This window comes from Pteropus vampyrus, unplaced genomic scaffold (assembly GCF_000151845.1).
Source record: "Pteropus vampyrus isolate Shadow unplaced genomic scaffold, Pvam_2.0 Scaffold144, whole genome shotgun sequence".
NCBI classification, from domain to species: domain Eukaryota; kingdom Metazoa; phylum Chordata; class Mammalia; order Chiroptera; family Pteropodidae; genus Pteropus; species Pteropus vampyrus.
Genome location: NW_011888925.1, coordinates 3,542,507 through 3,552,972, shown reverse-complemented (window position 1 = coordinate 3,552,972; position 10,466 = coordinate 3,542,507). Strand labels below are relative to the sequence as shown.

The following is a 10,466-nucleotide window of genomic DNA, read 5'->3' as shown; positions in this document are numbered from 1 at the left end:
TACCAAAAAGGCAAACTGGACTTTATTATAAAGTTGGCTACAAAGTCACCGCAGCACCACGAGGTGGCCACCTGGACAGGCCCAGGCAGTCTGGCAGCCGGGTGAGTCCCGCACCAGGTACACGCACTCGTGCAAGCACACGTGTGACAGCGGCAGGTCTGCCTTTCTCCATCGGAAAGGAACGTAGCATCTCTTCGCGCCCCTCACCCCAGGCGCGGGGCGCAAAAGTCACAAGAAGGGCCGCCAGGGCGGCAGAGTCCATCGGAATTGAAATCCCGTTACTGGTGTGTAGAGAATTCTACGTGGGTGTCAAGAGCCCCTCAGGGCACAGGCTGGCCCGGGTGGGCGCTGCCTTTCCCCCACCAAGGCCCAGGGGTGGCTTGGCCCCCAGGAGTGGAGAACTGGCCCAGGCCCATGGGGCAGCGCGCGGGGGGGAAGTGAGACTCCCCCATTCTCCGCTTGAAATCCCGTTCAAGGAAACTCACTACGAGTGAATACAGATTGAAATGGAAACTGGGATCGCTGGAAGTCTCTAAATTTTAAAAAGAAGCTCCCCTCCCTTTCCCTCCCACCTCCCCCGCCCCAGTCCTGCAGGGCCTGGGGAATCAGATATATTCCCCTCCGGCCCCTAGAATCCCCCCAGCAGTCCAGGGGGGGTGGAGAGCAGCTCCACGTCTTGATGACAATATGCCATACTTGACGACGTTAAGTCACAGACTTATTCAAAACGTTGGTTCCCCTCCACTTCCATCTGCAGAGAGAAAAAGAGAGAAAGACGGTCAGTAGGCCCTTTACGAATGATAGGCTGAGGATGTGGTGCACTGCTGCCACATAGTGTGGGCTTCGAATACGTTGGCCCAATGACCAAGGCTCTGCACAAAAAGGAGCAATTTGGATGGATGGAGTGAAACTGTGGTTATAGTTTTGGAAAGGATGGTGCCACAGCAGGGAGCCTCGATGGGGCCAGGGCTGAGTTCCTCTGTCTTACTTTCTCAAACTCCTATGAACTCTCACTCTGTATTCCCTTTAAGGGGCAAGAATACTGAGATAGCACTCTAATCCCTCTCCCATCGAGTTGTTGTATGACCTTAGGCAAGTTTCTTTAACTCTGGGACCCTGATTGTCTTCATCTGTAAAATGGGGTGGCGATGGCTGATCTAGGTCTTTCACAGAGTTAAGAAGCACAAACCATTAGCCAAGGATTCTCTTGCATTTTATCCCACACCCCTAACTCCTTTCTTCTAGGCCTACTTGTCTGGAATGTTCATGTTAAGTTTTTTTATGAGTTCTTATCCTCATTGCTACCTTGGGGAGCAGAGGATGTTATCTCATTAATAAAACTGAGGTACAGAGAGGGGAATTATTCATTTAATTCCACCTAGCGTCTCACTGGCAGGATAGAAGCTTGAGTTCTTAAACATTTTGGCTGGACTCACCTTCATGGAAGCTGTCTTGAACTTGGCTCTGGAGTTGATGCAACTCATCAGTAAACCCATCGTAGGGGAATGCTGAGACACCTGTCTCAAAGGCGGTTTCATATGTGGCCAGGTCCTCCAGGAAGCTGTGGTCTTCTGGGGACAGGTTGTTGCAAGGCGATGGGGCCCCTCCTGGGACTGCTGCCTCAGGATCCTCCAAACTCCATTCCCCATTGGGGTCTGGGGTAGAGAGATCCATGAAGATGTCTTCCACAGGCGTCTCCTCCAGGAATATGTTATCAGGGTCCACCAGGAAATCCAGCTCCTGGCATTTCCAGGGTTTCAGGTCCAGGCTGAGCACAGGGGGGCCGGCCCCTGACAGGGACAGGTTGGAGTCCAGGGGCTCCAGCCCACCAAGTGGCTCCAGCCCGCCCGTGCCAGCCTCAGCTGAGAAGGGCCTATCCATGCCATGAGCCAACTGGCTGATCTGCTGGATGAGACGGTCTATCTCATTCTGCTCTTTCTCAGAGTAGTGGAAGAAACTCTGCTTGACTGGAGAGGCCTCAGGTGTAAGCAGGCCTTCAGGCACCAGGGGGACATCCACAGAGAGGGGACCCCGGAGCTGGGCTAGGGCCAGGAGTGTGCAGTCCCCATTACCAGGGCTGCTAGGACTTGGGGGCAACTTCTCATAGAGAAAACTGCATCCCTCCTGGGCGAAGTAAGTCTTGGTGGGATTGGGGCTCAGTTGTTCTGGGAAAGTTTGACCAGGGCTGTTCAGGTGTGCTTGGAATGCTGTGCCGGGAGGAGTCAGCTGCTCATGGGCAGGGCTGCCCAGAGGCTCTGGGAAGGTGGCCGTGCTGGGAAGCAGCTGCTCTGGGAAGTTGGAGGTGCAGGGAGTCAACTGGTCTTCATAGCTTCTGGCTGAGGTTTCGGTCAGCTGGCTTTGTAGTGAGCTAGTCAGTGGATCTGGGAAGGTTGCACTGCTGGGCGTCAATTGTTCAGAGAAGGTCATGGTGCTTGGAGTCAGCTGTTCTTGAAGAGAGCTAGACGGAGTGGGCAAGCGGGTCTGGAAGGGCTCATGAAGACTGAAGAGGAAAGCACAGCCTCCTGGCTGGTGGGGCGTGTAAGGTGGGGTGCACACAATGTCCTTGCTCAGGTCGGCTTGAAGGGAAGGCTCAGGGCCAGATGGGAATGTCAGATAACTGAAGCCCAGCTCTTTGGGAGGTCGAGGAAGCTCTTCTGATGTTGAGACAGCACCCAGCTGAGGAGCACTGGGGAAATTGGTGCTCCTGGGAGCCCCCAAGGCTGGGGTGAAGAGTGGGTGAGTGCTGGAGCACTGCTCCTGGGAGAGGATGTTCTCAGGGAATGAGGGCAGCATGGTCGGGGTGCCCAGGACATAGGCTGCCTGGGTGTCTTCAGAGTTCAGCTGCTGGCGGAGGCTCCAGGCCTCTGTGTCACTGGAAGGGAGAGAAGAGACAGCTGGTAAGGGTTTGGTGTCTATTCCCAGAGTAATTCCTTGATATGTATCTCCTCCATGCCCACCTCAGCTGCCCCCCAGGCCCCTGCCTTGTAGCTCACCTGATTGGGTAGTTATTGGCAGTAATGGGGCCCTCTGGACCTTCTGAGTATAACAGGCAATAAATCCATGCCCAGCCTCCAGGCTTCGCCTGCAGTCTCACCACCATCTCTGCCTGAATATCTCCACTCTCAGTCACTGAGGGGAAAGAAAAGATGCAGAGTTAGAATGCCCATCAGGCAACACCACCTGAACTATCACCCCACTGACCTCTCCACTGAGTTGGGGTATCCATGACATCCTCTTCTGACTACCCTAACCTGCACCACTCAGCTCCCTACCTTCACTTCAGCACTTGGAGTCCCCCAGTTCTGATTCTATTCTCGCCTTGACTCCTCACCTTAGTGTTCACCCTATAGCATCCAAAACTGTTGGTCTCTGGTATTTCCCCAGCAGTTTTGATCATAGCCCTTCTTGGTCAGGTCTCCCATGCCCTTTCCCAGCTCCCTGTCTTGTCCCCAGCTTCTCTGGACACTCACACAGGCGGTAGTGTTGAGCAGAAGCGTGGCCCAGGTCCTCGGGGTGCAGCAGTCCATACCATGATTTACAGAGCAGTTCACTGCGCTCAAAGCCCAGGTAGATTAGGACACTGGGAAAGTGGAAAGGGTGAAGTCAGCTTTCTGTTTTTCCTGCTTGACCCGGGCATCTCAATCCCTCCCAGGTCTTCTGCCCCCTTAGATCCCATCCTCCCTGCCCCTGACTCCAGAATCTAGGGTACTCTCATCTCTGGCCTGCCTTCCTCCTGAGGTCTGAACCCTCTGGGCTTACCTCTCAGAGATGTCCAGTAGGACCAGGTCTTTAGCATGACGGCTCTGGAACATGGCCAAGAAGAGCGAGGCAAGGCCAGGGCCAGGACCAGGGCGGGGTCTTGGTTCCAGTGGAGCACAGAAGGCTGTGAAAACAGGGTTTCCTGCCCAGTAGGCTCCAGGTGGGTGAGCATGGAATCGGCCTCGAATAAGCACCAGTTTGTTGCCTGCACTCTGGCGCCTGAGGGACTTGGAGGTGTTGAAGCGACAGCGGAAGAGGCGATCTAGGTGAGTGAAAAGGAAAACTGGTTAAGAGGGTGGATGGCCTTAAAGAGATGGTTGATGGGGAGGAGGAGGGCAGCAGGAGAGGACTGGATTGAGGAACGAAGAAAGGAGTTCTCACCGGTGTCCAGGGCAGAAGGCAGGGTAAGTTGCTGGCGCACAGTTAGGTGGTCAGCTGGGTCAATGATGTCGTAGATACTGTCACCCTGGGCAACTAGGTCCACCTGGAGAAAGGTGAAGAAAAGATGACCATTAGTGAAGGCAGCAAGAGACAATCCTTAGTATCTTTCAGGGTATAAACCCTCCCTCCTGATTAATCCTCAAATTCTCAGAAGTAGAAAGCTCTATGTCCCATCTGTGCCCCAGCCCAAGCTTAGAGCACCCTTAGCACTCACCATGGAGTGGCCCAGATGCTCGCTCACACTCTCAGACAGATATAGCAGCTTCCCCTCAGCCGTGAACACAAGCAGAAAGCCAGGTAGTGCTGCCACTATATCTTCAAGCTCTTGAGCTGAGAGAAGACCTGTGGGGCCCGCCAGAGGAGTGCCTGCAGGGTAAGAAGACATGATGAGTCAGGAGTAAGACTAGGATGCAAAGCAGAGGTAAGGAAGGCATGGAGTTAATTTTAGAAAATCTAGAGGAATTTGCCATGGACCTGCCTCTGCACACACTTGTTGACCCACTGCCCGCGGCTCTTGCCCAGAGAACCTGTTGCTGGATCTTCCCAGCCAGCGAACCCAACTTCTAAGTCGGCCTGAGCATCTTCGGTCCTAGATTTCAGGACCAGGGACAGCGCCCCCAAAGCCGCCTTAGCGTTCAGCACCGCGGGCAGCGCCTCACAGTCCGGTGGTGCTGTCTGCACCATGGACAGCGCTTCAAAGAGGCAGAAGAGCCCTTTCAGGATCACGAACGGATGCTGCGCTCCCCCAGGTTTTGACAGCTCCATCCCCGCAACTTCCCGGGCCTCCCTCTCCCGGCTCTCGGAGCGCCTCTGCGCTGGTGTTCTGTCCTGGCTCCCTCCTCTTATAAGACTGGCACCAGGGAGAGACACTATCCAAGGTCTCTAACCCTCATCTAGAACTAAGGTGAAGTCTGGACAGAGCTCAGGAGGAAAAGTAGAAGTCCTCAGTCTCCCAAGTTCCTTCTCTCCCCAGCTCGCCAACAGGCTGCCTAGACATGCGGTAGCCCCAGCGGGTTCCCTCAGCTCCACCATCCCCGGTGCCCGCCAGCTCCGGTCTCTGGCAGCCCCAGTTTGCTCACCTCCAGCGAAGAAGACGCCCTTGCGAGTGTAGATGCAGGCAAGACTCATAATGTGCAGGTAGGACAGCCGGACCTTGTCCGCTTCGGCCAGCGGCAGCAGCTCCTTGAGGTTCCGGATCTCCGCGTTGATCTGGTCGCGGCGCGCCTTGGAGGCGCCCTTGGTGGAGCGGTACATGGCTAGCGGCTGTGGAGCTCCAGCTCGGGCGCTCTGAATACCTGCGTTCCTGCCTGGACGCACCGGTGGCTTCCTCTTCCTTGCTTCCCGTCTCTCACTCAGGCTCTCTCCTCTCCTCTCCTGGGCTCCGCTCGGTTGCGCTGCCCCCCTCGCCTGCCTCGTTCCGCCTTATATAGCTCCTGCCAGGCGTGGGGGGCTCGCTCTAGAGAAAGGGGGGGCGGGAAAGCGGGAGGCTGGGCTAAGCAAGCTGCAGCGGGAGCTGCTGGCTAGGGAGGGGGGCCCTCCTCCTCCCTCCCTGGCTTCCGACGTCATCCCATGACGTAGAACGAGAGCGGGAGGGGTGCCGGAGGGAGGGGGAGAGCGGAGGCTGCGGAGGGGGCCGGAGCTGGCGGCAGCTGAGCCGAGAGGCTGGGAGGCAGGCGCTGCATTAGGAAGGCCTGAAAGGAGGTTCAGGGACCCAGGCGTCCGACTGTGTTCAGCTGAGGGAAGCGACAGGACGAGGGTTCGGGCTCTGGCAGGAGAGTCTCTAGAGGACTGGGCAGGGCTGATTCCGACCTCGGGTTTTCTAAGGAGATAAGGAAATGGAAATGGGCAGTGTTGTCCACACATGTCCCCTCGCTATTGGCCGAACAAATGTCATGCTCACATGGGGAGAAGGACCTTCCTTGGTCTCTGTGGGATGGGTCACAGATGGGGGCGGTATCTCTCTAGGGATTCCCTTTGGCACTTTCAAAGAACAAACCTCCTCCCCCATTTCCAAACTCGGGCCTTGGCGATTCAGCAGGGGAGGGGGGTTCCATGCGGGGGTCTCTGTCCCTAGCATGGGGTGGAAAAGGAATCCTGAGAAAAAATGACCAGCTGAATTTGGCCTTGGTTCTATTTTCCCACTGTTAAGAATAGGAATACCGACACCAGCGCTGTAGTCTGCAGTGATTCTTAGCTTTCCTGTCAACTAACCTCAGCCACTGACGGGGGAAATTGAGGCAGAGTACCAGGGCATGGAAGGATCTGGATCTGCACCTAGGTATCCCTCCCCCGCCCACTCGCCCCCGTTGCCAGGCCCCAAAGCGAGCGGTTCTCCCCCGCGGATTGCAAGCCGGTGTCTCCCCGCGGGCCGGGGGCGGGGGCGGGGCCGGGGGAATCCCAGCTCCATATTTGGATAGGAATCCTCCGGCTGCTGCCGCCGCAGCGTTGGCGGCGGGCGGGGCCTGGCTGTCTCCGCACAGCTCCGGAGGGCTCCCCCCTCTGCCTCCGGCGAGGAGGATGGGAAAGCAGCATAGAAGTGAGGGGGGCTGTGCTGGACCCTCCGAGATCCCTGCACCTGCCAGGGACCCCTTTACTGAGTCAGGCTGTCCTCCACATCCCCCTGCAGCCTCCTTCCCATCTTCTGCACTAGGGCTTCTCTCCAGTTTCTCTACCTTCAACTCTCCACACCCCCCACCCTCGGCCAGAACTAGTTTATCTCATTGCTTGCTTGGTGGTCTGTCTCGGCTTCGTGCACACTCTACCCCCCCAAACCTTCGCCATCTGCTCTCTCGAGTCTCCTTCCTTTCACCGTCCGTTTTCTCGCCCTTGCTCTATTTCTCTGGCTCTTTTCTGCACAGACGATTGCTCTCTTCAGGGGCTGAAGGGCTTTCTTTTCTCCAGAACCCCATAAAAGCGGAAGGAAGCAGGCCGGGGGACATTTTGTGTGGAGCCTCATTTTGAGGAGTAGGGGTCTCTATGAAATAACGTGAGGGGCTGGAAACGAGGCCACTTAAAAATTGGGGGAGAGGGATTGGCCTGATCGTAGAAAGTTGCATAGGAACGGTGGAGATAAACTTTGACACTAAGAAGTGAAATTTGGGGTTAAGAAACTCCTCACTCCTCATGGGAAAGGGTAGTGGCAAGAGAGGCAGACTGGGAGGAGGAGACAGCTACGGAGAATGATGTCTGAGAAAAGAGTGTCTGCGGACCCAACCCTGACCTCTGGTGCCATTTTGGCAGAGGTTGGGGCCATCCCCATCAACCATCCTGAGATGGAGGGAAAGGATGTGTGTGTGTGTGTGTGTGTGTGTGTGTGTCTGCTTCAACCTCTAACATTTTTTATATGGGTGACAGAGAAATGGCTCCTTCAGGAAGTACATCTCTGTTCCACTTTCATCTCTATCTGACCCCTGATGGACCCACCTGCTCCTCCCTCAAGCTTCTGTTTGGATAAGCTCTTGATCTTTGGAGGCCCTTCTTGGATGAAAATCCAGGGCAGTGTTCCTGTTTTCTTCACTCACTGATGAAGCCTTAGCCCTGGCTAGGAGACATTCTTAGTGTCCCTCTCTATGATAAGTGTCTATTGATTAGGTCCAGCTGGTCTCCAGCAAGCTGAGCAGATACTACGCAGTAAAAGAATAGGGCACTGGTCGCTGTCCGTGGTCCTGATATGATCACCAGTGAAGTCATACTGGCATTTGTCTGGGACATCAAAGAACAGCTCTAGTCCACACAGGCCTCAGAATGAGGCCTCAGTTGGCTGTCCTTTTCTCTTCTGAGGGTGAATTTGGGAGGGGGTTTCAGAGGCCAATATTTCTGAGCTCTGGGAGTGAAGTAAGCATGGGGCGGGGGGCTGGGCTCAAGGGAAGAGCCCTTGGATTTTTCCAGAAGAGACCGAGGGACCAAGAGTTCGAAAGAAGGGAAGATGCTGGGTGGAAAGAGGTGAATTAGGGATATACACTCTGGAAGGGAAGAAGGGTCTAGAAAGGGACAAAAGAGGGGGTAGAGAAGGGCTAATCCTAGTTTGCCCATTCTGATTCAAGTTGAGAAGCTCTGTATGCCCCAATGTCTCCTCTCCCTAGGCCAGCTCCCACTCCCCTTGCCTCCCACCTCCGTGGAGCTATTTTTAACAGTGCAGAACCAAAAATAGCTTGGCAGCAGCTTCAGGCCGTGGGAGAGGAGCTATTTATATCACCAGTGACTGTTTCAAAATAGCAAGCAGGAGGAGGGGGGCGGCTGGCACACTAGAGAGCTCCTGGCCGCTGCTAAAAATACTGGCAGTGTGAGTCATCCTGGCCTGGCTGAGTCACCCCACTCTCCCCCCGCACCAAGCGGCAGGCAGCAGCAGCAGAAGAAGCTAAGAATTGGAAGCCTGATATGGGGGAGGTATCAGACAGAGCCATAAAATATAGGAAAGTGGGCAAGGGAGTGAATTGAGAGAGGGGCTTTGGGGTGAGTGTGTAGAAGAAATGGGGGTAGCAGGAGCCATCCAGCCAAACCCACTGGGTGAGCCTGCAGCATTCCCAGCTATGCACTGCTGTTCAGGGATTCTTGGACAATTGAAGGGAAGTAGACAGCTGTGAGAATGTGCGCGCGCACGCGTGTGTGTGTGCGTGTGTGTGTGACCGTGACTGCATTTGTATGTCTCTGTGTGTCTGTCTGCATGTGTCTTTGTAGTGGTGTGTCTGTACTCCTATGTATCTACGCGTTTGCCTATGACTAAATCTAGGCCTGTCTTTATAAAAAATGTCTATGACTTCTTGTGCTGTGTGTAGTTCTATGTTTGTGCCTGTATGTATTTACATGTTTGCAGTTTTCTGTGTGTCTCCTTGTGCATGTGTGTGTTTGTGTTCATCTGAGTCTGCCTTGTGCCTTTCCCTCTCAGCATCGATGGCGTGTGTGTGTTTACATGCATCCCCAGCCTCACTGCACCTTCTGTTGCCCTCCTCTCTGATGTCACTTGTTGGGCTCTTGCATCATCTATTTCTAACTCGTCTCTCTCCACCCAGCATCTTCCCTTCTTTCCATCCCTTGGCTCCCAACCATTTGTAAAGTTCTCTCTGCTGCATGCAATCTCTAGTAAAATGATGCAGAAAGAGAACCCCATATGACCTCTCCTTTTCTCTTGAACCATTTTGAATCCTCCTTGGCCTGCAGGAGTAAGTGGTTTTCCATCACTCCATATTTGGGGAGCTGAGGGAAGAGAAGGACTTTCTTTAGTTCTAAAAAAATTCCTGGTGTGGGCACAGGCATGCGCGGCACACACACACACACACACATACACACACAGCTGAGAGAATGAGAGAAAAAAATATCAAGGTCCCTTCTTTACTGAGAGGAGCTCGCATCTGTTGCCATAGCAACCCGCCCACTCCTTCCCCGAAAAATCACCAAGAAGAGGTGATGGCATCGAGGAGGGATTGGCTGATTTCTTTATTATTTTTTTCCGAAAAAGGGCTTTTTATAGCAAAAACGGGCCGCGAGATCCCTTGCCCCTGTCTTGCATAGCTTTACTGGGGACATGGAGGGACATAACCCTTTAACATCTATAAGAGAAAAGGAGATATATCTTTTCTATAGATTTTGGGGAGGATGACTCCTGGGAGGGAGCTGGAGGGTGAGTAGGGAGTCTGCTTCTTTAGAATAGCATGGAGACTCCTAGTTAGGGCTGCTTTTCTAGACACTTGGGGCAAGGATCTGGACAGAGGGTTGTCAAACTGTGTCCTGTCTCGCTCTGGACAAATGTATATGAGAAGGAGAAAGAGAGAGAGAGAGAGAGAGAGAGAGAGAGAGAGAGAGAGAGAGAGAGAGAGAGAACGCACATGACACAATACCAAAGAATGCAAGCCTCCAGGGGAAGATGGTCAGACCAGACAGGTGGACAAGATGGCTCAAGAAAGATCTAACTCCAGTCCCAGCTTGTCTCAGAGACCTCTTCTAAGGCCTGGCCATAAGCCACTGCAGCCACATCACTCTCTCAAGTGAACTGTCGCCTCTTGCCAAATGACTGGATGGTATAAAGGAAGAGATTCTTCATTTCTTCCTGTGGTTGGCTTGCTACAGAAACGGGGTCACTTGGGGCTGGAGGTTGGAAAGCCAGACCAAGAATCTGACTCTAGAGAGAAACACGTTCCACTTGCAGTGGACCGCTGCCTCCCTCAGCAGTCAAGGGCATGGCCTGGGGAGGGGTTTAGCTCTACATGACATGACTAAATAGAGGGATGAAAAAGACTTCAGATTTGCTCTGACCTGTTAGATCTATTCTC

General features: G+C 54.1%; 1 protein-coding gene across 2 annotated transcripts; it reads right to left on the bottom strand.

The window, feature by feature from the left end:
- On the bottom strand, positions 1-5,631 carry NPAS4 (neuronal PAS domain protein 4). Of its 2 annotated transcripts, XM_011368914.1 has the most exons (8): positions 5,280-5,631; positions 4,415-4,566; positions 4,141-4,243; positions 3,760-4,021; positions 3,471-3,580; positions 2,994-3,129; positions 1,437-2,872; positions 1-751 (listed from the first exon to the last, which is right to left on the bottom strand). In XM_011368914.1, the coding sequence occupies exons 1-8, from the start codon at positions 5,452-5,454 to the stop codon at positions 723-725; spliced, it is 2,403 nt and encodes an 800-aa protein (XP_011367216.1). In that variant the 5' UTR covers positions 5,455-5,631; the 3' UTR covers positions 1-722. The 2 variants fall into 2 exon arrangements, with proteins under 2 accessions (XP_011367216.1, XP_023391600.1); XM_023535832.1 differs by lacking the exon at positions 3,471-3,580 and having other exon boundaries at positions 2-751.
- Between the last annotated feature and the right edge of the window lie 4,835 nt (positions 5,632-10,466).